A 22,407-nucleotide genomic window follows, 5' to 3' on the forward strand; every position below is an offset into this window, starting at 1 on the left:
ATATTAAAAAAGTTAACTTTAAACATTTAGTTGGCTGTGCAAGTGTCCTTATTGATAGAATAAAATATGTGATGAAGTCCTAAGTGAAGTATTTTCTGTGGACAGTTTTTGGTATACATTAAATTGTATAAAAAAGTGTGAGAATCACCGTGTCTCTACACAGAGGTTATGTATTGTTACGCATATTTTTATATATATACATATATTATATATAACAATCGCGTATTGTTTTTGAACGTGAGATCGGAGAGCAACTAATGCGAAGTAAATATTTACGCATTGAATAAGTGCATTGACAAGTAATGTAAAATAAGTAATTTAAAAGAGAGTCACGTTGTAAATTTGTATGAAGATTTTTATAAAAATGTTAGCAAGAATATTTAAAAAACAAAGTCGATTTTCCGAATTTTTATTATCGATTAAGAATCCCAGGTATCATTTGAAAGAGAGATGTTATCACAGCGACAATGAACAGATACCTATGGTAAATTTAGCAGAAATCAAAAAGATACTTAAATCTGCAAATAGTCAAATTTTGGAAGGATATGCTTGTATAGTGACAAATTTTGACCTGTGTCAAGACAAAAATCGAAAAAAGGATTGTAAAATACATATCAACAAGATGACGGGTTTTTTTATTTGTGAAAACTGCAAAAGGATAGGACCTTGGACTGGGCTGGAAAATTTTTTACAGCCTAAAAAAACGAAAAAACATCAGGAGGAATTATTGCTTGTTCAAAAATCAATGGAAACATTACCCGATTTCAGTGATGAATGGAAAAGGATCAAGAAAACTGCCATTTCAATAGATAATTTATCCAATGATGCATATCAAAATATTGTTAAAAAACTTGGTTTAGAGGTAATATATTCAAAACTCGTATTTTTTATCATTTAAATTTGAAATTTATTGCTAATGTCATTACTGGTTGTTACAGCACGTATCTCAAGAGGTCATGTCTCAAATGAATATCCTTTACGAAGAGTCAACAGAAACATTATACTTTCCACTACTGGCATTTCGTACTTTGATTGTAGGATATAAATCCTTATGTGTTAAATCTGGTTTAATTAAAACTTTTCCCGAAACAAACGCAGCCGGCATAATTATTTATAAACAAAAGAATATAAAATCTGATGGAATCGCAGTTCTTGTTCCAAATATAGAAGATCTCTTAGCTGTAGCTTCAGAAAAAGCTGCCAATTTAATAATATGTCTTCCTTATGGGCTACAACACATCCCACAGCAAATACTGCCAAGCTTAGAAATATATAAAAAATTGATTTTATGGTTTGGAAATGATGAGCCAAGCTGGGATACAGCAAGGCACTTTGCAAAAAAGCTCGATGAAAAAAGGTGCGACTTTGTAAGACCAATAGATCAACAACCTAGGCCGAAAATTGCAGCAAATTTAGGATATGACTTGAAAGAAATTATTCAGAATGCCCAACCGATTTGGCACCAAAGTATTACAACTTTTCAAAGTTTAAGGCAAGATGTTTTAAGTGATTTGCAAAATATAGACAAAGTGCAAGGAGTGAAGTGGACAAGGTATCCAGCATTAAATAAGATTTTAAAGGGCTTCAGAAGAGGAGAATTCACAGTACTTACAGGACCAACTGGTTGTGGAAAAACTACTTTTATGAGTGAATATTCATTAGATCTTGCAATGCAGGGAGTCAATACTTTGTGGGGAAGTTTTGAGATAAGAAATGCTAGATTAGCCAAAACTATGCTGCAACAAATGGCTGGTGTACCATTAGATGAAAATTTGGAAAATTTTGATAGTTATGCAGATAAATTTGAGAAACTGCCTATCTATTTCATGACATTTCATGGCCAGCAAAGTATCAAAGTTGTCATGGAGGTGAGATATATAAAAATATTTTTTGATTTGTTAAGAAAAAAGAGTAATGATTGATTTTTTCATTACTTTTTTTAGGCTGTTGAGCATGCTACTTACGTTCATGACATTGCTCACGTTATCATTGATAACGTGCAGTTTATGATGGGGATGTCGGACGAACCAAAATTCATGGACAGATTTTGGAAACAAGATAAAATCATCTCAGCCTTTAGAACATTTGCCACTAAATTCAATTGCCATGTTTCTCTAGTTATTCATCCCAGGAAAGAAAAAGAAGATGGAGATCTCACAACTGCTTCGATTTTTGGAGGAGCAAAGGCGAGCCAAGAGGCTGATAATGTCTTTATTGTCCAAGACAAGAGATTAACAAGCGCCCGTGGAAAGAAATTCCTACAAGTACATTCATAAAAATTTTTTTTTTAAATTATTTATCTAATCATTATAATAATTGTTTATCGACGACTTTTTTTAGGTGGCCAAAAATCGTTACAGTGGTGATTTAGGAATAATGCTACTCGAATTTGATCGATCTAGTCTAAGTTACGCTCAAAAAAAGAAGTCGAAACCTGATTCTGAAGTTAAAGTTGAACTATTTGTATGAGTAAACGATTCTTCCCTGTAAATATATACATTTTTTGTAAAATTGCGGATCCATGGATTTGTTATGTTTTTGTGATGAAATATATTTTGTTAAACTTTATATTTTAATAAAAATTTTTTAAATAATCATGTTGACTCGTGTCAAAATCCTTTGATTAAAAATTTATCCAACTTTTGAATGCTCGCGCAAATCTGTAAATCTCCGTACCTCAGTTTGTTACATACGTGTACACATCCACATATGGATGGTTTTATCACGCCCACGCATTTCCCATCCGTGCGAGAGATGGTATACCTACATGGATCGCTGATAATACGATGAGAGACGATTCTATAACCATACTTTTTTGTTCGAGAGCAACGAATGTGAATGAAGACAATTTTTTTAATGTTGATAATTATTTGACTACGTGAAATACGCACACGAATAGCGCGATAACTTTGTCGTATTCGAAAATGAAGTGCCACGTACTACTCGTTTGTTGTTTAATTTTAATTAACGTTACGAAAAATGCACATTCCACGGAAATTTACAAAAAACCAAGTGTTTTAATTGGAATTCTCGTGAGAAACAAGGCGCACACGCTACCTTACACTCTGAGTTTTTTAGAAAAACTTGATTATCCTAAAGATCGAATCGCTTTGTGGTAAGCAAATAAAAATTTTACACTTTTTACTGTTTTTTTGGTGAAACATATTACGAGTTAAAAAAATTGTTCACTACTGATTGTTCTCAGGATTCAAAGTGATAATAACGTGGACAACACAATAAATGTTTTAAAAACGTGGTTGAGGGAGCAGGGAGACCATTATTTTTCAATCAATGCAACATTGGATGACAAAACTCACGGTATTGAGGATGAGAAAGGCATTGCTGATTGGAGCCCCGTTCGTTTTGAACACGTTATTAAACTTAGGGAGGAAGTGCTGAATTATGCCAGAAAAATATGGGCTGACTTCATATTTGCAAGTTTTTTTTTTTTTTTGTTTTTTTTTACATAAAATGAATGAAAAAAATCTCTGGATGATTCAATAGTAATTGTTTGATTTTATATTTTAGATGTTGGATGCAGATGTCTTTCTGACAAATCCAAACACACTTGATTCATTGATATCAAAAAATAAAACAGTCGTCGCCCCGCTATTAAAATCCGAGGGGATGTACAGTAATTTTTGGGCTGGAATGACAGATGATTATTATTACAAAAGAACGGATGAATACGAGCCAATATTGTTTAAAAAGACCATCAGTTGTTTTCCCGTTCCTATGGTACACAGCGCAATTTTAATCGATCTCAGAATGAAAGTTAGTGATCTTTTGACATACGATTCCAATAACTTATACAATTATGATGGGCCCAGAGATGATATAATTGCGTTTGCACTTGGTGCAAAAAACTTTGGTAATAATAATGCACAGCTTTTTCAAAGCACTCATTAATTTATAGCAACCAATAACTTTGATATTTGCGATACTTAGATGTTGATCTACACATTTGCAATGATGAGAATTACGGATTTATTACTGTGCCCTTGGAAAGTAACGACTCCATCGAACACGATCACCAACAAGTTGTCAACATAAAACTCGAAATGCTTGGCACAGGTATTTTTTATCCTTTGTGTACTGAACATTTCAAACGCATTTAAATACGCGAGATAATAATGGGGTTTCATACAAATAGATGATCAGAGATCAATACCCATATCCAAGTCCATGAGACGTTTTGTTAAGTATCCAAAAAAAGATACCTTGGGCGTTGATAACGTATACATGATCAACCTTTTGAGGAGACCAGAACGTAGACAAAGGATGCAATCCTGTTTTGAGGAACTAGGAGTGAATGCGGAAATCATCGACGCCGTGGATGGACGGTACATGATGCTTTACCTGGATTATAAATTTTCATGGTTTTTAGTTCAAACTCCACCTTTTGTGTACTTTTACAGAACCCTGAACGACAGTCTTTTAAACTCGTGGGGTGTTAAAACAATGCCTGGTTACAAAGATCCGTATCACGACAGGTGATTATAAATCGATGGTATATTTACCTTGTAATTTGCTACAATCTATGTAATTTTCGTTTAAAATAATAGGTCAATGACAATGGGAGAAGTGGGATGTTTTTTGAGCCACTACATCGTTTGGAACAGGGTAAGCGTGTAAAATTCACGTAAAAAAATGAGTATAAAAATATTCCCTTTTTTTAAATGAACAATTAAACGCAGATCGTCGAGGATGGACATAAGCAAGCCATTGTTTTGGAAGACGATGTCAAGTTCGAACCATATTTCAGGCAAAAAATTAGATTTCTATTGCAAGAGCTTGACGAGCATAAAAAAGACTGGGACCTTGTGTAAGGTTTTTTTTTATTTACATTACAAATTTTTTTTTGGAAATATTAATTTAATTTATGAATAAATTTTACGCATACATCCAGATATCTCGGGAGGAAGCGTATGCAAAAAGAGTCGGAAGAGTGGGTTGGAAAATCGCGTTATTTGGTTCATGCCGGGTACAGCTATTGGACGGTTGGTTACCTTATATCTGCCAAAGGCGCGAAAAAATTAATAAACGCGCGACCGTTGGAAAATCTCCTTCCCGTTGACGAGTATTTGCCCGTCATGTCTGACGTTCATCCAAGGTAATGAATAATTGAAATGGATTGATACTTAAATTTTTATTCTTTTAAAAATTGATTGACGTGTACGTAATTTTTTGGATTCTTGTGAAAAGGGACGACTGGAAGCAACATTTTGAAGACAGAAAAATGATTATCCTATCGGTGGAGCCGCTGGTTGTGTTTCCCACTCACTATACCGGAGACAGCGGTTACATCAGTGACACCGAAAATTCGATTTTACATAGCCTGCCGAACGAATCGCATGGAAGAGAAGAGCTTTAGATAAACTTGACGATCAGCGAAGTTTCGTTGCGTTAACCGTACATAGACTGAGGAAGGAATATGCCATGACAATTTTATATTGCATTGTACCTATACGCTTTTTACTGCCATATATATACGTACTAATGTGAGTGTGGACGGTGCTTTTGAATGACGAAACAAAAAAAAAAAAAAACAAAAATCAAAAAATTGTTTATTCATACAAATTTTAATGAAGTCTCACGCCGACATTATTTCGATTGTTAAGTGTTTTGTGCTGTAGAGAGATGATTTTATAGTCGTTTTCAAAATTTATTTCGACTCGAGACTATTATGAAAAAAAAAAAAAAAAAAGAAAAAAAGAAAGAAAGAAAGAAACCAAAGAATTAAATATTTCTATTTTCAATATATTTTAAAGAAAATAATAATAATAATAATAATAATAATAATAATAATACGTGTGACGTAATATTTTGTTTCATAGCCGTTTATAAATGTTATTTTGTAAGTTTTTGTACAGATTTTTATATAAAACTGAGACGATTAAGCCATATAAATATATACCAACCCTTGACGAAATGTTGAATGTTAGTGAAAAAAATGCAAATTCCAACTCTTTGCGTGACTAAATGAACGAATAAATAATTAAAATGAAAGTTTTTCATGTAACAATTAAAAAATCCCATCCTGCCGACATCCTAAACATTATTTAATTTAAATCCCGCAAGATCGATACAAGTTAGCGCAAAAAAACGCACCAGCTGAAGAACAGAGAAGAGAGAAAAAAAATCCAAAAGAAGCTGGCGCGCATGTGTTGCTCTGCTATATACACAGCCTACAGCAAATATTATCGGAAAACCGTCGCTCCATAGGCCTATATACACGATTTCCTCTCGCTCGCACCTTCAGTGTATACCTCCACCGTTTCTCTCTCTCTCTCCCGCAATGATCAATTTTTGCGCAAGACATCAGGACTTTCGTATATAGGTAGCCAAAGGTGTTTTTATCGAGCGACACCACCACACAGCGAGAGCGTGGGTGGGTGTGTTGAAACACACTATAGACGCAGTTAGTAGTGCAGCCCAACGCAGCTGGAGTCGGACGTTCGGGCACTAGTCATAAGTATGGGCCAAACTGGCTCCCTTTGCCTCCGCTCCGTAATATTATTTTCGGAGCAAGGAGGCACATCCCCTCACTTAAAACGAACGAATGCGGTGCTTACCGAGGACACTTTAATACATTGTTACCTTACCCGCGGTGTCTTGTCAAACACAACACGACCGTCAATTTCATTCAACGAATAAATACAACAACCTGTACAACTGGTTAAAATAAACAACAATAATTCAAATCGCGTACAAGTGCAAAGTATATATAACATTCCAAGTGTACGTGTACAGGAGACGGTTCGCGCGTGTGATTCATCGCTCTCTCGATGAGTATGCAATCTGGTGTATGTAAGTAGGCGCACACAGGGCGTACGTAATTAACAGTAGCGTGCGGATTATATCCTGTACCCACTGGCCAGGATAAAAACGGAGCATAACATTATAACAAACTAGAGTATTCTTCAATCTCCGTTATTGTGCAAAAAAAAAAAAAAAAAAAAAAAAAAAAGGACTTGGTCATCAGACGGTTTGTAGGTGAAATAGTTAAGGCCAGAGGTGATAAAATAACATAGGCACACTTAGCATCAGCGGTGGGTGACGTCTATACCTGGGATAAAAAAGTGCTTCTACGGACACATGTACCTATATTATTACTCCTGCGCGCTGGCTGGTCCAGTATGCGGCCGAGTTCGACAGCTGCTGCGCACAGACGTCAATTGAATTAACACCCAGGGGATAAGCAAGATACTTACTTACACTCGCACCGGCAACTGCAGCAGCGATAGATACACATATCTCAGGTGCAAAATACGTACACATATCTTTGCCCGTACAAGTGTATACACGCACAACGGGCTACTTGGATGCAGATCCCGAGAGATCTTCCAGAGATCGTTGTCGGGGCGGAGGAAGCATCAGTCTCTCGAAGCTCGTGGGGAGGCCGACGGTGGTCCAAGCCCGCCACCAATGCCACTCTACCTGAGACCCGCCAGAAACAACAGCGGCACCAGTCATCGTCGGCGTAGCCAGTACCACCAGGGTAGCGACAACAACACCGGCAGTATGGACGAAGCCGAGCTGACCGAGGCCTCGGAGCTCTCGGTTGTCGACGTCTACGACATCGCCTCGGAGATCGGCAAGGAGTGCGAGAAGCTCATAGACTCGTACGGCGCCGAGTCCATAGCCAATCTCATGCCCAAGGTGATCAGCGCCCTTGAGCTCCTGGAAAACCTGGCGACCAAAAACGAGAGGGAGAACACGACCGTGCAGGAGCTTCAAGCCAAGGTGGCTCAGCTCGAGAGCGACAAGATCGGCAAGGCCGAGGACAGACAACGATTTGAAAAAGTATACACATACATACGTTTATTTCTCCTCGTTATAAAACTTCTCTGTAAGTTTCTTTTGTTTCTCGTTTAAACATTCATCCGTCCCGTTACATTTTACATCAGCCAATAAAAGTTACGTGACTCTGCTGAATTTTTTATTTCATGTACAATGCTACCTTCATTTCCGCGATTTTTTTTTTTTTTTTTTTTGTTTTTTACGAAAAGTAACGTGCAATGCGTAACTTGATATATTTCGTATTTTGAATCGTTTCATGAATGAAAGGAGCTGGAACAAATCGAGGAGCATTGGAGGCAGGAATCTCGCGACTTGTTGGATATGGTAACAAAGCTGCAGGACGAAAACAGGAGATTATCGGCTGTGGTGCAGGAAACGCGGAGCGAGAGCGATGATAGCGGTAAACAAAGTACTAGCGCATTTCTACATAGACGTTGTGTGTGTGTGTGTGTGTGTGTGTGTGTGTGTGTGTGTGTGTATAAAATGTTGCCGAACAAATTGTTTAGAATTGAAAAACAAAATACGCTGCTGAGCCAAGTGTCGTTGATGATGTTGTTAATTTTTTTATTTTTTTTTATTCGTCTTTCAGCATTCACGACGAGTCAGGAAGTTGACATAGCGGTGCTGCATCGTCTGCGGACAATGATTGACAAGCAGAGGGAACAAATACGACAGAGGGATAGGGAGCTCGCGCACAAAGGCACGGAAATGGAGAATGTAAGTGGTGTATCGAAGGGACGTAGAAATGAAAGGTTTTGAGCTTTCGATGATTGGTCAACAGCTCAAGGACCAAGTGGACAAGTTGACCGTCGTCGGTAGGGAGCTGAAGCGAAAGCAGAGGCAAGCCCAGATGCAGGCGCGCGGCTTGGTCGAGGAGAGGGCGGACTTTTTGGCCCAACTGCAGGATCAAAACCGGGAGCTGATCAACTTGCGCGCGAGACTGGGGCTCGCGCGGAAGGAGAACGAGGATCTCTCGAAGTCGAATCAGCCGTGCACAGATTTGACGAACAAGGCCGTGTACGACCTCGACGATCCGGATCGGCCGAGGTTTACCACGGCCGAGCTCAAAGAAATTCTTCACGAGAGAAACGAGCTGAAAGCGAGGGTGTCGGATTTGGAGGACGAGCTGGAAATGTATCGTCCAAAGGCGGAGCCGTGAGTGAAACATACCATACGTTAACGATCGGCGAAATCATTGTTTGAATATGTTTATGATTTTACGCAGGAAGGGGGATGTTGATGCACCTGTGCAAGGACCATTACCGTACGAGCCGGACGATGCGCCGTGGAAGAAATCTTCAGAATCTGGAATACGCAAATTGTAAGCCAAAGTTTTTCCATCCGGTGTGTAGTGATAATTGGAACAAACGATTATAATGCATGTGATGTTTTTAGTTTCAGGAAAATTTTTTCGGAAACGAGTAGTAGTTTTTTAGGGGGTAGCAGTCCACGCCGAAGTCTTTCTAGTCTGTCGAAAATGGCTCTTTCCGGTAACGGAAGCGAAACCGTGGTTTAACATCTGCTGTGTTGGAACAAGGAATATTTAAAAAAAATGCCAAACGAAATTTGACAAGGGAAACCAAAACAATGGAATGAGATTAGATTTTTAAAAAAATGAGCGTACAATTAAATAAATGAAAAATGTCTACGTTTAAAGTTACGTTTGAAACTCAACTCGTGTCTATTACTCAAGCCAGTTGCAGTTTATAGTTGTTTACATCTACGTGACACTATTAGCAGATCTTTCATATTCTCAAATGTGTATTTTATACAAAATATTTATTTCGCAAAGTTGTTATCGAGTTGTTGTCTGTATATTCGATTCAATATAGTACGAAATTAAAGCGAGTTTAAGTTCCAACTTTTTTTTTTGCATCATATTGTTAATCATATTTTAATATTGTTTTTAAATAAACTAATTGCCATTTAAAAATGACTTTAGTTTTTATTTTTCATTTCAATACAGTTTTAGAAGCCATTTATTGTAAAACAATAAGTAATTACGCGTAATAAACAACCAGTTTGATTTCACAATTATTTGAAGAAAAAATTTTATGAACGACAAAATAAGTATACCTAAGAGTGGTTTTAAAATCAAATAAAAAGATCGGTGGCAGAGTTTTTATTTGATTGACTTATGCTAAAACCTTAAAACATTTAATAAATTCATTGATTTATCGTACAGAATCCCCTTTTAAATTGTATTTAAAAAATTATATCAAATGATTGAATTGTAAAAAATGTACTTGTTGTATGTTACTTTCAGGCAACTCCGTGTTTGCACAGCTGCACTCGATAAATCCTTCCATAGAAGTATTCCAGCATATTTTACTCTTCCAAAAAGAAATACTGTCCTGCATTTTTTTGTTCCACGTCCTATTAACAACAAAAAAAATGGTACCAAGATAAATAAATCACCGAATATATTTCGAATATTGTGAGTAGCACGCAAATACCTTCACAGACTGAGCTTTGTTTATTCGAGGTCTAAAGTTGTTAGGATCTCGTCTGAATGTAATACCAAGTAATTCCAAAAATCGATTCATGCCGTTCAATAACGATTGCGGACTGTGCGCAACTGTATCGACAGAAGGCTGACCAGAGAATACAATGACACGATCAGCCAAGTATGTTGCCATAATGAAATCGTGTTCTACTACAAAGCCAGTTTTCTTTGCATGTAAAATAAACCTAAGCATAAAAATTAAATGTTATATACTGTTATGTTATTTAAAATTTATGTCTGCAATATTTTATAGGATTCAATTACCTCTTAATTACTTTAGCTGCAACCAACCGCTGCTCAGAATCTAAATAAGCTGACGGCTCATCAATTAAATACACATCTGCGACTTTTCCTAAGCACAGGGCTAATGCAACACGTTGCAATTCACCTCCAGACAAATTCTGCACCTCTTGATCGATGATATCATCGATTTTCAAAGGTTTCATTGCATCAGTAATGAACTGCGGATGCATGTAGGCATCCCGAATTTTTTCATGCAACAATTGCCTAACTAAACCTTGGGATTTCGGACTAATCTTCTGAGGCTTATAACTAATGTACAATTGAGGTATATTACCTGTAAAAAATAATTTTTTAATTTTCTTTCGAATATCCTAACAGTTATTTTGTAATGTTACTGGACGTGTGATATAAAACATGTTTACATACCTGAGCCCTCATCAGGCGGTAAATTACCAGCGAGCATTCTAATAAAAGTAGTTTTTCCAGTACCATTCTCGCCTAGTAAAACCAAAATTTCAGAGTCCGTGAATTGGCCCTTCTCAACCTCTAACTTGAAAGAACCCATTGTCTTTTTCATTGCAGGATACTCATAGTGACTCATTCTCTTTACTTCTTCTTCAGCAGCACTTTCCGCTACCTTAAACACTAAGGATTCCTCGCGGAAACGCAAATTTTCAGTAGGAACAAACCCGTCAAGGAAAATGTTGATTCCTTCTCTCACAGAGAAAGGCATAGTAACAACTCCATAAGCACCGGGTACCCCATACAAACAGCAAATGAAATCGGAAAGATAATCTAAAACCGACAGATCGTGTTCTACTACAATGATAAACCTGAAATAATGTTCAAGATAAAACAAGGTAAATTTAAAAATAATGTCAAAAAATAATTATGATAGTATGAAAGATACTAACTTGTCTGGATGAATAAGAGATCTAATTGTTTGAGCAGCATTCAAACGTTGTTTAACATCGAGATAAGATGATGGCTCATCAAACATGAATATATGTCCATCTTGAATGCATACCATAGCACAAGCAAACCGTTGCAATTCTCCTCCAGATAATGCCTCTATACTTCTATCTTTTATGTGTGATAAATCTGCAACGAGAATAAACAGAAATCCAGTATTTCATTGAAATTACAATTTAGTACAAAATACAATACCTAAGATAAAGTACAAAAATACCGTGTCTAATATTAATAGTATAATTGAAAAGTACTGTTTTTAATTTTTATTCATCAATACTAACCCAACATGTCACAGATTTTATCTTGACTCAGAGTTTCATCTTTTTTATCTAATAATTGCTGAACAGTTCCTTTAACTGCTTTAGGAATCTGATCAACGTACTGAGGCTTGATGAGAGCTTTTAAATCATCTTCTAGAATTTTAGTAAAATAATTCTGCAATTCACTACCCCTAAAATGACTAAGAATTTCTGTCCAGTCAGGGGGATCCTAGAATTAAAAAAATTAAGCATTTCAAACGTTTATAAAAGTTTTAAATTAAATAAATTCTTGAAAAAAGTCTTACAGAAAACCTTCCCAGATTAGGTTTTTGTTTGCCAGCCAAAATTTTCAATGCAGTTGATTTGCCTATTCCATTGGTTCCTACAAGTCCCAGCACCTCTCCCGGACGTGGTATTGGAAGTCTGTGTAATTTGAATGAATTCTTGGAATAACGATGCGTTGTTTCCTTTTCCAAATTACTTGGAAGATTGATTATTGATATCGCCTCAAATGGACATTTCTGTAGACACAATTGCGTAATGATAAATAAATTTAAAATCAAAACTGTCAAGTTCAAATTACATTTCAACTAGTAAAAGTTATTAAAGAAAAAAAAAATGAGTATACCTTAACGCAAATACCACAACCAATACACAGCTCCTCAGAGATGGAGGCAATTTTATTGTTCGGTGTGACTTCAATGCAAAGCTTGCCCATTCGCACTACTGGGCAAGATTTTTTGCACTCTTGCCTGCATCTTTTGGGTTTGCACTTGTCTGTGTTGACAATGGCGATTCGCGTTAGCTTGTCAGTTTCTTCCGTCGACCTTTTTGGTGGCATCTTGCCTAATATTTACGTTTTTCACCCTATGAGAAATTACAAAAAGGTCTCAAAATTAAATATTCATACTTCATAACTACAGCTGTAATTCAAACAGTGCAATGAGAAAGTAATGAAAAATTGCTTTTAAGTGGTGTAGTGAAATTTAGAGCGTAAAAATATACGATATTACACTAAAACGCATGAACTATAAACCGAAGAGCAACAAAAAAGTCGAGCAAACAAATATTTTAAGTAACACATCTGGTGGTGTATTAGCCCGATTTCTTTTCCCTAAATTCTAACCTAAACTTCCAAGTTACACGAAGACGCGAAAACTGGGTGATCTCGAAAAATAAGCACTATTTCGAACCTCTGGTACTAAGAATACGAAAAATAAGCAGATTACAAATTCGACGGCCTATAAAGTCTTTAGTTTCAGGAATGACGGGATTATTAAAAGTTTCACTCACTTGTCAAACGGTGAAAACGTGCTCTCTTCCGGGCAGGGCCACGGTTGCGCTTGTATAAGAGAGCCGACGACGACCACCGATCGCTGCAGTCGACACACTAGCCGCTACATCAAATCTCAAGAAAAAAAGAGCGCCTCGTATATAATGAGGAATTTAATTTTTACTTTCAGATTTCTAATTTAATTTTGACCGACATATTTCTGCACTCCTTTTCTTGAATGAACTGTAAAAAAATATTCGAGGTATATAGATAAAATCAACTGAGCTATTTGTTTTTCAGTACGCAATCAAGTCATCAAATGTACGAAATAATTATAAATTTGATTGTTTTTACTACATACTTAATTCTATCGTCAGAATTGTATGATTAATAAAAAAGGTAAAAAATTTTTTTGTTTTAGTTTACACCGTGAACCCGAGTATTCCCGTACTTATGTGTCTAACGATGAGAACAAGACCTTGTAAAACTTATTTTCGAACGCGGCTTAATGCTCCCGTCAGTAGGTTACACGTTGTATGTCACACACTCGTCAAGAGGTAAATATTTATATAGTGAATACATATAAAACAATATTACAATAACAATATACACAATAGCCCTCTTATCATCATTATATACTTTGTCAAAATCGTCCTCAACTTAGATACACACACTTACACTCCCTCTCCGATTCCTTTTGTTTTCCAAAAGAACTCCTTCACATGATCGCAAGGTTTAAAAGCTCCGAAACCGAAATGATACTGATTTATAACAATACAATCACTCGTACGACGTCTGAAACTTGAATTGCGTCTCTGAAAGTGCTATACAAATGGGAGAGACCTCTCATACTGATTATAATATCTAAATTAAATCAACAATACAGTATTAATAAATTTTGTGTATCTAGTCGTGTTTTTTTTGTGTTTTTTTGTCATAATTGTAATAATAAGTACATACGTTTTAATTCAAGTACTTATCGCGTTTAGTGCAAAGTTAATGAGTATAACCGTCGTCGGTGTGTATGCAGAGTCCTTATAAATATAAAAAAAATTGAAAGCCGCGTACCAAAATTTTGTGCGTTATTTGTCATGTACAACATAATCGTTAAAAGTGTCGAATAAATTTATTTAAAAAACATAAAGAGGTACGATCACACATTTACCTAAGCGGCCGTGTCGTTCCCTATAAAATATACACGTTGTAAAGTTCAAACAAACAAATTTGAAGTCGATCGTTGTAATATATATAAAAAAAAATAATAATAATAATAATAAACATGCTCGAGTCACGGCAGAGCAGCAGCATGTTAGTCAGCGTGTGCGTGACGTTGGGCCTTGCGCTGTTGGCCTCCAGGTACCGCGACAACGTGCTTCGGAGCGTCAAGCGCCTGTGCCAGGGCATCGCCGTTTCGATGATTCCTACGCGCGCCAACAACCACCCGGATACCCCTGCCACGCAACGACATCAACAGCCGCAGCAAAAGCTCCTACTCGAGCTTAATAAGGATGTTATCCTGGCCGATTCTCCTGAATTGTGCGAGTACGCTGTTCAACGCATTCGTTGGTACATACATATATACTTATACGTTCACATCCTCGCACTTTTACTGTCGATTGCATGTACATTCATCGGCGTTTTTTCATTTATTCTTCAGCAATTCATCGGACAGAGTTTTGGGATTTGATTGCGAATGGGTAAACGAAGGCCCCGTCTCGTTGCTGCAGCTCGCCACTCGCAACGGTGTTTGCGCCCTGTTTCGCCTCAATAAAATTGGACACATTCCCCAAGGACTCAAGGTAAATATGTAACATGGCACACGTATACACCTATATACATGTGAAATTTGTTGCGAAATGTTCATACCGTATTCGTTGTCACCGTATTTTTATTTCGACTGCTCACGTAATGATCGCATCAGTAACAACAAACCACTTGTTAACGGTATTTGTCAGCTTCAAAATTTGAATTTAAATATTTAAACAACGATGAGAGTAGTAGACACTTCAATGGCGAATCTTCCATTTGTGCAGAAAGTAAAAGAAAAAAAAGAACATGAAAATTATTGAAACGCCGTAATAATAATAATTGTAGGAGTTGCTGGCGAGCCGGGAACTGCTGAAGGTCGGAGTAGGATCGGGCGAGGACGGCCGTCGGATAGCCAAGGATTACAAGTGCCAAGTCCTGGGAAGCGTGGATCTGCGCAACTTGGCCAATCGGCTGGGCTTGACGAGTCCAAGGAGTCTGGCTGGGTTCTGTGTCCACTACCTGGGCATCGAGATAAACAAGGCCCCCAAAGTGAGGTGCGGCGACTGGAACGCCGAGCGTCTTGCTGACGAACAGATCGCCTACGCCGCTACTGATGCCTTGGTCTCCGTTCTCATTTATCACGAGGTATGTTGCTTGATATGCTTGTTTTATTTTATTTTGCTTCTTATTTTTTTTATTCTTATAAAAGGAAAATGTTAATGTGAAACTTAGGACTCTTTCGTGTACTGTGCACAATTAGTATATTAGCGTGTTTTATCCATAGATATTGAAGAAGGTGAAGCAAAAGCGCACTTTGTGGGAAAGTTGTAAGGCTTTGGTGAAACAGTACCTTTACCGCATCCACACAAGGAACATCGATGCGGACTCATTTGGTTTACCCCCCGGTGTAATCGACGCAAGGTGATTATATAAATCGTGATTGCACTATGTATAAACATACAGACGTATCTCATTCAATTTTAATTGCTTATAGGTACAAAAATTTAAACGAAAGTTCGTTACCTGCAATAAATAAAGTTGATAGTACGGTTGATAGTAAAAATGGCCAATTAATTAGTATTAGTAACAATAAGTTAAAGAACAACAGCATACCAGTGAGAAGCAAGCCGCTGTACCATAATTGCTATTTGCAAGCGCCGGACGGTGAAATATTGTGTACGTGCGATAAAAAAAAGGCCGAGTGGTACGTGTTCAAGCAGCTGGGCGATGTCGTTCAGGAGGATCCGTTCACCATAAGGCTGAAGTTCGAGCCGTCCGGACGGGCTCTGGGCGAAGTCGGCCGATATTATACGCAAGTGAAAAAAAATCAGTGCGTGGTGTGCGGAACCTCGGACAAATTTGTCAGGAAGAACGTTGTCCCGAGGGAATACCGCAAGTACTTCCCAAGTAAGTAATCTCTTTGGATGTCATTGTCTACACCTGTGGGCGTACTTCCTCTTCAAACTTAAAAGCAGGGAAATTTTGTAATAAAAAAGAAAAAAACTGTAACTTTCAATTTCAGTTGTGATGAAATCACATCAATCGCACGATATATTGCTGTTGTGTCCGACCTGTCATCAAAACAGCAACTTTTACGACTTGCAGCTCAGGCGGGAGCTTGCGGAAAAGTGCGACGCACCGTTGCTTGCAGAGACAATGGCATCGTCCTGCAATGAAATTCCGCCGAAATGGAAGCTGCTCAAAACAGCGGTAAAAGTGTTGAGAGATTCTAAAACCACGATACCTTTGGCGAGGAGGCAAGAGTTGGAGGCGCTGGTTTTAGCATGGACTGGTTATCCGGTAGTCACTCCCGAAATGCTCAATTGCTTGCACGAACAATTAATGAAGGAACCACTTAACAGAGCTAATCATACGGATCCTACGAAAAGAACTCTGCTACATGGTCCCAAGGTATTTATGGAGTAATTTTTTTTTTTTACTGTTAATAAGACTGTAAGTTTGATTTTGATTCTGAATTGCAGGTGGTCGAGTATTTTAAAAATAGAGGGGGTGGCCTCATGGAACTGGAAAAATTATGGAGAGAACACTTCCTAAAGACCATGAAACCTAAGTACTTGCCAGAATTGTGGTCCGTTAGTCACAATCAGGAGCGCTTGAATATTCGTTACGACGAAAGTAGAATAGAACCCAAAGATGCGATTTTAGCTGGCATCAAATAATAATGGTGGCCAAGACCGTTACTGTGATTAAATTAATTTTTCAACTTAAATAAGTACACGTATAAGAGCGTGTACTCATTTTTTTTGCAAGATTGTGTAATGTACATATTTGTATAGAATTTATATTTATTGGTGAATAAATTTAAATTTCACTTGTTTTTTCGCACTTTAAAGGTGTATTTACTAAAAAATTTGTACTTTCCACAAAAAATCCTATATTTTTGTACAATGTACAGGTGGGTAATTATATAATAATCAACAAAGTTATAGGTCTACAGAAAAAGTCGTTTGTTAAAGCTAACGGTTGGATGAAAAAGTATGTACAGAAAAAGCTATTTAAATAATTTACAAATTTTAAACTAGAGAAAATCCAAAATGTCAGTGAGCGGATGCTGAACGACTTTTGGGAGTCTCTGCTTCTTCAGGTGGTGGGGCTTTTCCCATACTTTTTAATTCCTCATCAATGCGCTCCTTAGCTCTAAAAACTTTAGACTGTATGTAAAAAGAACCTCCTTTTGTCCTGTCGTTGGCATCCATCAGGTACTTGTAGTTGCGTTCAATCACCTCGGTTTGCTCTAGTTTATCGGCATTCAGGATCTTCAGGGCCTCGTCCAATGTGATACCACTCTTAGTATTAGCAGCCACTCTCTGCGAGCCTTGTTGTCCACCACCTGCTCTCTTGGCGGCTTCCTGGCTGGCTGCTATCTCCTGCTTCAATGCTCTGGCAAATGCTCTGCCCACCATTTGCGAGCCCAGCACGATTATCTGTGCCAAGTATTTGGCCATGATTTCGTTCTGATTCTCACAGCCTGTAGTCACCAAAACATTGTGATTTTTTTTAGAAATTATTTACTTTATATTATTATTCTGTAGAGATAATCTATTACTGAGATTCTAACCTTGCTTCGCGAGAATGAAGCGATACAAGTTGTGAAATAAAATATACAGAAGAATCGAATCGACTTTTAATTTGCACTTTCAACGATGTGTAGTACATCGTAACGTTTGGTTTCTACTCTATATAGATCATGTTGACTTACAATTTTTCTATACAGTAGAGTTCACGCACGTGAACAAACGGTAAGGTGAATTTTGCGGGACTGCGTGTGACAAATAGGTGCTTATCGGGCAACTCCAAAATAACCCAATGTACTTATATATAGCTATATACGTCTACTTTATTATTTCGGAGCAAATTTATATCAGCTGATTTGGTTGGTTATGTGAAGTGCTGCTGATGATCAACAATTGCACGCACCTGATGAATATCTATTTCTTTTTGTAAAGCTAAAATCTCTTATAATTATGTGCTTAAATATGCGTACATGTACTTTCTCGGAGTGTAATTTCCACTTGGTTTTTGTTACTACGAATTTGAATTTTTAGATTATGTATACACCAAAAATATAATACACACGGGTAAGAGACGCCACAACATTGTTGTGTGTTATAAAAATTTTATTGTTAATATTGTTATAGATCATGTCTGACAATGAATTTGATGATTACAATGAAAAAGTTAATGTCAGAAGTTACATAGATGTGTTAAAAGAAAAACAACATGCGGAACATGAAACTGATACCTCCAGAGAACAAGTATGTATTATTTATCCCATATTAAAACAGAAATTGTATTTTTTCTATTAATTTTCATTTTTCAGGATCAAGTTGAGGAAAATGTGCTTAAACTGTTTAAACTAAATAAAGAGCCTGTTTTAAATAAATTTCGACACATCAGTTTTTTAAAGGATTCATTAACTCATTTATCTAAAAATTATGAAGTACGTTTTGTTTGATAATTAATTTATACTGATCATACCAATAGTTGAAAAAAAACGTTTTTTATTTTTTTATTTGCCTATGCAGTGTTTAGATTCGAGTAGGCCATGGTTATGCTATTGGATTCTTCACTCACTCCAAATTCTCGGTGTAACTTTAGAAGACGAGGATTATTCAAAGATAGTTAACTTTTTATCCAGATGTCAAGATGCGGAAGGAGGTTTTGGAGGTGGACCAGGGCAATATTCCCATTTAGCTTCCAGCTATGCAGCAATCAATGCTCTTTGTTGTATTGGCACAGAAGAGGCATACAACGTCATTAATAGGTGAGAATCGATTAACACGTTTTTGATGATTTTTTAAAATTGTAAATAATTTACATTATTTTAGACCAGCACTTCAAAAATTTTTAAAATTACTGCACAATGCTGATGGAAGTTTTTGCATGCATAAAGATGGTGAAATAGACATAAGAGGTGTGTACTGTGCTTTGGTCGTGGCAAAGCTGACAAATGTATATACTCCAGAGCTGTTTGAAAACTCAGAAAAATGGATAGCTAAATGTCAAAACTGGGAAGGTGGATTTAGCGGTTGTCCAGGCATGGAGGCACATGGTGGCTATGCTTACTGTGGATTAGCTGCACTCGTTTTACTGGGAAAAACAGAAGTTTTTAATTTACCTGCATTTACAGTAAAATTACTACTTTTTTATCATATTTTTTTATCGATTCTTCACAAGCATGAGAGTGTAAAAAATATTTTGATAAAAATTATAGCGCTGGATAGTTAATCGGCAGATGCGACTCGAAGGAGGTTTTCAAGGACGCACGAATAAACTAGTTGATGGTTGTTATTCTTTTTGGCAAGGAGGAGCATTTCCTTTAATACAAACACTTTTAGCCAAGGAAAAAAATGTCATACTTGATAATTGGTTATTCAATCAAGCAGCTCTTCAAGAGTACTTACTAATTTGTTGTCAACACCCTATAGGTGGATTATTAGACAAACCAAAAAAGTATAAAATATTACGTTTACATGATTCAGACAATATTAATGCAAATTCACGCTGAACATTTTTTACTTACAGGAGTTGTGACATATACCACACTTGTTATGGATTAAGCGGACTATCTGTAGCGCAAAATTCTCCAAGACCAGTTATCATTGGACCACAAAATATTAACGCTCTTAAGACGATACATCCTGTATATAATTTAGTATTCTCTTCAGCAGTAGATGCTGTGAAGCATTTTTCTAATTTGCCTATTCCTAAATAAAATTTAAAAAAAAAATACAACAAATTTTTTTATACTCTATTTGTAAAGTGAGATTGTGAAAAAACTTTCCTAAAACTGACCAAGTAATTTGAATAAATGTACAGATGACTTTTATCATTGATTGTAAAATTATTAATGTTGCTTTTTAATATCAATATATTGACATTATGTGGATTGATTCGAATAAATGATACTATTGAATATTTTTATGGCACATAGATCAACCTCATTTTCGCAAAAACCCAAAAACATATTTTTTCCCTCCTTGTTTATGGAACACCTAGACACAGTAGACACCTAGTCTAACCACGACTATTAAAACTTTTATTCTGGTACTGTACCCAAATATAGAACACATCAACATTTTTCGTGACATGCTAGCTTGAAGCATTGCAGCTTTACATGCGCTGATTATGCTGCCTCGCTGCCTGTTGCAAATGTTGCAATGAAGAGTGACATAAGACACGAGTGTAACGTGCACCTATTTTATGTGCTTCGTATTAACATCTTTGGTGTAAATTTAATTGCATATTAATAATAGGAGAGGTTAACACAGTTATACCGGTAAACTAGAGCAGCAAACAAAAACATGTTACAACTTGCGCAAGTGTTTGACAAAGTGATAGACAACAGTTTTGTAGAATTGGTTTTGATTTGAGTTTAACAAAAAAAAAAAAATGTATCTAGATATCAGTTCAGAGAGTTTTACTCCGAAAAATTTCTTGATTGTTGATTTCTACGGCAAAAATGTATGTTTTGTTTGGGAAGGAAGTGACTTTGTGTGTTTTCCCTACACCTACGAAAATTCAACTGAGAAACTCAAGGTTTTCAAAGCGCCTGCTGATATTAAAGCCATTCGCGGCTTTAACAAAAGGGTCTTTATGATCTGTTATCCCAATGGCATTCATAAGCTCACAGAGAATTTCGAGTTTGCTGCACTGAGCAAGTCTGGAATTGAGCTGGGCTCAGACTTTTGTGAGGTTCTCATACCAAACAGTGGTGTGCTGGTGTTAGAAAATAAGAAGCTTAAAAGCTTGCGTAGTTTGTTTTCATTGTCTTCAACAAGTAATGTGCATGTACTTTCGCTCAATTTCGACAAGACTGATAAAATTTTACGCAAAGCCCTATTGTCTGACAGTTATACAGACAATGTTCATTTGTGTATTATTGCTCATGATAAAAATTTATTCAAGATGTCCAATCAAATTGCTCAGATAATTTATACCTGTGATTATATCATTAAGTCGATCGAGCCCGTTATGAAGCAAGAAAAAATAGTCGGCGCTGTATTGCAAGTTGATGGGAATCTAATAATTTTAATGCATATTGTCGAGGACAAGCTGAAGTATGAAAAAGTATTTCTGCGATCAAGTGTTGATAAGTTATGTGTTACAATGGATCTGAGTCTTGACGATACATTATTATTTGTGCACTCGGATGGGCAAAAGACTTATTACACCAAAAAATCATTTGGTAGAAACTCTGGTCAAGAAACAAAAATAGAGGAAAAATTTTATGAAAGCTTCAGGTTTCACGGGTCTAAATTCATTATTTATTTGAAAAATCAAGAACTTATTCAAATACCTATAGACTTATTGACAACTGCATACAATCAATGTCATAATGAATATATAAAATTAGAACCAGGTATGCTAAAGGGCCTTGAGCGAATCATTGGGGACATATGCGATAAGTCAATGGAGTTGCAAAAATTGAGAAAAGAAGTTGTGGACAGAGAAAACGTGTTGCAGAGAATAAATTTATTTGTGACCAAGCAACACATCAAGTACTGCCCAAAGGAATCTGTGGAAAGAATTGCGAATCAAACATTCCTGTTGTCTAATTTTAAAAAAGTTTTACCTGAAAATTCTATTGTTGTGAAGATGTTGAAAAGCAAAGAAAGGTCAATTTTTTCCATGAAACACATAAAAAACTGTGATACTGTTGTAGAAATGCCTGTTAGTGTGCCAAATTTATCTTCCAAATTGTACACCACGACTGATCTTATAACTTACAAAAATGACGGAAAGATATGGTGTTTGATTAAAAATTACATCAAAGATCCTCCACCCTCGAAAAACAACAGAATTAAGTTGAGTCAAGAAAATGAAAATTTTATCAAGTACAAATTGGTAGTTTTACAAAACCTAATAGAAGATAACAAACTCACCATGGAAACTCTTAGCGCATTGAAGCGAGAAGTAAGACAAGAATTGAGTTTCAACTGTGAAATTTTCAATTAACTTTTGTAAGATTTTGTACAAATATGTAAAAAATAAAAATGTCTATTTGTAACAAAAGTATGATGTACTTATTTCTTAAGAGAGTACAAAGTTAACACATGGTTGTTGAACCCCCTTTACAT

The 22,407-nt window shown here is 36.5% G+C and overlaps 8 protein-coding genes across 15 annotated transcripts; 6 read left to right on the top strand and 2 right to left on the bottom strand.

Moving 5' to 3' along the window:
* Positions 1-196: 196 nt before the first annotated feature.
* On the top strand, positions 197-2,500 carry mtDNA-helicase (mitochondrial DNA helicase). Its single transcript, XM_014348124.2, has 4 exons — positions 197-862; positions 939-1,868; positions 1,944-2,264; positions 2,341-2,500. The coding sequence occupies exons 1-4, from the start codon at positions 347-349 to the stop codon at positions 2,467-2,469; spliced, it is 1,896 nt and encodes a 631-aa protein (XP_014203610.2). The 5' UTR covers positions 197-346; the 3' UTR covers positions 2,470-2,500.
* A 272-nt stretch (positions 2,501-2,772) lies between these two features.
* LOC106636030 (glycosyltransferase 25 family member) lies at positions 2,773-5,533 on the top strand. Its single transcript, XM_014348258.2, has 10 exons — positions 2,773-3,115; positions 3,206-3,434; positions 3,529-3,871; positions 3,949-4,074; positions 4,154-4,343; positions 4,419-4,493; positions 4,566-4,623; positions 4,698-4,825; positions 4,910-5,113; positions 5,206-5,533. The coding sequence occupies exons 1-10, from the start codon at positions 2,925-2,927 to the stop codon at positions 5,372-5,374; spliced, it is 1,713 nt and encodes a 570-aa protein (XP_014203744.2). The 5' UTR covers positions 2,773-2,924; the 3' UTR covers positions 5,375-5,533.
* An 860-nt stretch (positions 5,534-6,393) lies between these two features.
* Rilpl (Rab interacting lysosomal protein like) lies at positions 6,394-10,118 on the top strand. Of its 2 annotated transcripts, none has more exons than XM_014348381.2 (6): positions 6,394-7,806; positions 8,071-8,212; positions 8,393-8,520; positions 8,585-8,958; positions 9,029-9,124; positions 9,199-10,118. In XM_014348381.2, the coding sequence occupies exons 1-6, from the start codon at positions 7,429-7,431 to the stop codon at positions 9,317-9,319; spliced, it is 1,239 nt and encodes a 412-aa protein (XP_014203867.1). In that variant the 5' UTR covers positions 6,394-7,428; the 3' UTR covers positions 9,320-10,118. The 2 variants fall into 2 exon arrangements, with proteins under 2 accessions (XP_014203867.1, XP_014203868.1); XM_014348382.2 differs by having other exon boundaries at positions 6,395-7,806; positions 8,071-8,203.
* Positions 9,911-13,168, bottom strand: pix (ATP-binding cassette sub-family E member 1 pix). 4 transcript variants are annotated; one of them, XM_014348376.2, is made up of 9 exons: positions 13,078-13,168; positions 12,413-12,651; positions 12,090-12,305; positions 11,806-12,013; positions 11,467-11,653; positions 10,979-11,385; positions 10,574-10,886; positions 10,260-10,494; positions 9,911-10,179 (listed from the first exon to the last, which is right to left on the bottom strand). In XM_014348376.2, exons 2-9 carry the CDS (start codon positions 12,623-12,625, stop codon positions 10,132-10,134), a joined length of 1,827 nt encoding a protein of 608 aa, XP_014203862.2. In that variant the 5' UTR covers positions 12,626-12,651; positions 13,078-13,168; the 3' UTR covers positions 9,911-10,131. The 4 variants fall into 4 exon arrangements, with proteins under 4 accessions (XP_014203862.2, XP_014203866.2, XP_014203864.2 ...); XM_014348380.2 differs by lacking the exon at positions 13,078-13,168 and adding an exon at positions 13,014-13,048; XM_014348378.2 differs by lacking the exon at positions 13,078-13,168 and adding an exon at positions 12,911-12,995.
* Positions 13,169-13,587: 419 nt separating this feature from the next.
* Exd2 (Exonuclease 3'-5' domain-containing 2) lies at positions 13,588-17,153 on the top strand. 3 transcript variants are annotated; one of them, XM_089589593.1, is made up of 8 exons: positions 13,588-13,614; positions 14,346-14,623; positions 14,715-14,856; positions 15,152-15,451; positions 15,591-15,727; positions 15,801-16,213; positions 16,329-16,717; positions 16,789-17,153. In XM_089589593.1, the coding sequence occupies exons 1-8, from the start codon at positions 13,594-13,596 to the stop codon at positions 16,984-16,986; spliced, it is 1,878 nt and encodes a 625-aa protein (XP_089445719.1). In that variant the 5' UTR covers positions 13,588-13,593; the 3' UTR covers positions 16,987-17,153. The 3 variants fall into 3 exon arrangements, with proteins under 3 accessions (XP_089445719.1, XP_014203861.2, XP_089445720.1); XM_014348375.2 differs by lacking the exon at positions 13,588-13,614 and adding an exon at positions 13,816-14,204 and having other exon boundaries at positions 14,360-14,623; XM_089589594.1 differs by lacking the exon at positions 13,588-13,614 and having other exon boundaries at positions 14,322-14,623.
* On the bottom strand, positions 17,140-18,100 carry blp (mitochondrial import inner membrane translocase subunit Tim16). Of its 2 annotated transcripts, none has more exons than XM_089589596.1 (2): positions 18,027-18,100; positions 17,140-17,795 (listed from the first exon to the last, which is right to left on the bottom strand). In XM_089589596.1, the coding sequence occupies exon 2, from the start codon at positions 17,770-17,772 to the stop codon at positions 17,365-17,367; it is 408 nt and encodes a 135-aa protein (XP_089445722.1). In that variant the 5' UTR covers positions 17,773-17,795; positions 18,027-18,100; the 3' UTR covers positions 17,140-17,364. The 2 variants fall into 2 exon arrangements, with proteins under 2 accessions (XP_089445722.1, XP_014203680.1); XM_014348194.3 differs by having other exon boundaries at positions 17,141-17,795; positions 17,886-18,100.
* Positions 17,956-20,153, top strand: Fntb (Farnesyl transferase beta subunit). Its single transcript, XM_014348193.2, has 7 exons — positions 17,956-18,405; positions 18,466-18,582; positions 18,648-18,767; positions 18,853-19,091; positions 19,156-19,456; positions 19,542-19,780; positions 19,853-20,153. Exons 2-7 carry the CDS (start codon positions 18,469-18,471, stop codon positions 20,040-20,042), a joined length of 1,203 nt encoding a protein of 400 aa, XP_014203679.2. The 5' UTR covers positions 17,956-18,405; positions 18,466-18,468; the 3' UTR covers positions 20,043-20,153.
* Positions 20,154-20,470: 317 nt separating this feature from the next.
* LOC149375252 (uncharacterized) lies at positions 20,471-22,285 on the top strand. Its single transcript, XM_089589629.1, has one exon. It carries the CDS (start codon positions 20,720-20,722, stop codon positions 22,283-22,285), a length of 1,566 nt encoding a protein of 521 aa, XP_089445755.1. The 5' UTR covers positions 20,471-20,719.
* The last annotated feature ends 122 nt before the right edge of the window (positions 22,286-22,407 follow it).

The sequence above is a fragment of the Copidosoma floridanum genome, unplaced genomic scaffold, assembly GCF_036245765.1.
Source record: "Copidosoma floridanum isolate Cflo_tuat_1 unplaced genomic scaffold, Cflo_Japanese_pri ptg000009l, whole genome shotgun sequence".
In the NCBI taxonomy this organism is placed as follows: domain Eukaryota; kingdom Metazoa; phylum Arthropoda; class Insecta; order Hymenoptera; family Encyrtidae; genus Copidosoma; species Copidosoma floridanum.

Coding starts and splice junctions, on each gene's coding strand:
- mtDNA-helicase (XM_014348124.2), top strand. CDS start 347: ATGAAGATTTTTATAAAAATGTTAGCAAGAATATTTAAAAAACAAAGT. Junction 1,869..1,943: donor GTATCAAAGTTGTCATGGAG/GTGAGATATATA, acceptor TACTTTTTTTAG/GCTGTTGAGCATGCTACTTA. Junction 2,265..2,340: donor GTGGAAAGAAATTCCTACAA/GTACATTCATAA, acceptor GACTTTTTTTAG/GTGGCCAAAAATCGTTACAG.
- LOC106636030 (XM_014348258.2), top strand. CDS start 2,925: ATGAAGTGCCACGTACTACTCGTTTGTTGTTTAATTTTAATTAACGTT. Junction 4,344..4,418: donor ATCGACGCCGTGGATGGACG/GTACATGATGCT, acceptor GTACTTTTACAG/AACCCTGAACGACAGTCTTT. Junction 4,494..4,565: donor AAAGATCCGTATCACGACAG/GTGATTATAAAT, acceptor TTAAAATAATAG/GTCAATGACAATGGGAGAAG.
- Rilpl (XM_014348381.2), top strand. CDS start 7,429: ATGCCACTCTACCTGAGACCCGCCAGAAACAACAGCGGCACCAGTCAT. Junction 7,807..8,070: donor ACAGACAACGATTTGAAAAA/GTATACACATAC, acceptor CATGAATGAAAG/GAGCTGGAACAAATCGAGGA. Junction 8,213..8,392: donor CGATGATAGCGGTAAACAAA/GTACTAGCGCAT, acceptor TTCGTCTTTCAG/CATTCACGACGAGTCAGGAA.
- pix (XM_014348376.2), bottom strand. CDS start 12,625: ATGCCACCAAAAAGGTCGACGGAAGAAACTGACAAGCTAACGCGAATC. Junction 12,014..12,089: donor CTAATCTGGGAAGGTTTTCT/GTAAGACTTTTT, acceptor TTTTAATTCTAG/GATCCCCCTGACTGGACAGA. Junction 11,654..11,805: donor TAAAATCTGTGACATGTTGG/GTTAGTATTGAT, acceptor TTCTCGTTGCAG/ATTTATCACACATAAAAGAT.
- Exd2 (XM_089589593.1), top strand. CDS start 13,594: ATGTCACACACTCGTCAAGAG. Junction 14,857..15,151: donor ACATTCCCCAAGGACTCAAG/GTAAATATGTAA, acceptor TAATAATTGTAG/GAGTTGCTGGCGAGCCGGGA. Junction 15,728..15,800: donor CCCGGTGTAATCGACGCAAG/GTGATTATATAA, acceptor AATTGCTTATAG/GTACAAAAATTTAAACGAAA.
- blp (XM_089589596.1), bottom strand. CDS start 17,772: ATGGCCAAATACTTGGCACAGATAATCGTGCTGGGCTCGCAAATGGTG.
- Fntb (XM_014348193.2), top strand. CDS start 18,469: ATGTCTGACAATGAATTTGATGATTACAATGAAAAAGTTAATGTCAGA. Junction 18,583..18,647: donor CTGATACCTCCAGAGAACAA/GTATGTATTATT, acceptor TTCATTTTTCAG/GATCAAGTTGAGGAAAATGT. Junction 19,092..19,155: donor GCATACAACGTCATTAATAG/GTGAGAATCGAT, acceptor ACATTATTTTAG/ACCAGCACTTCAAAAATTTT.
- LOC149375252 (XM_089589629.1), top strand. CDS start 20,720: ATGTATCTAGATATCAGTTCAGAGAGTTTTACTCCGAAAAATTTCTTG.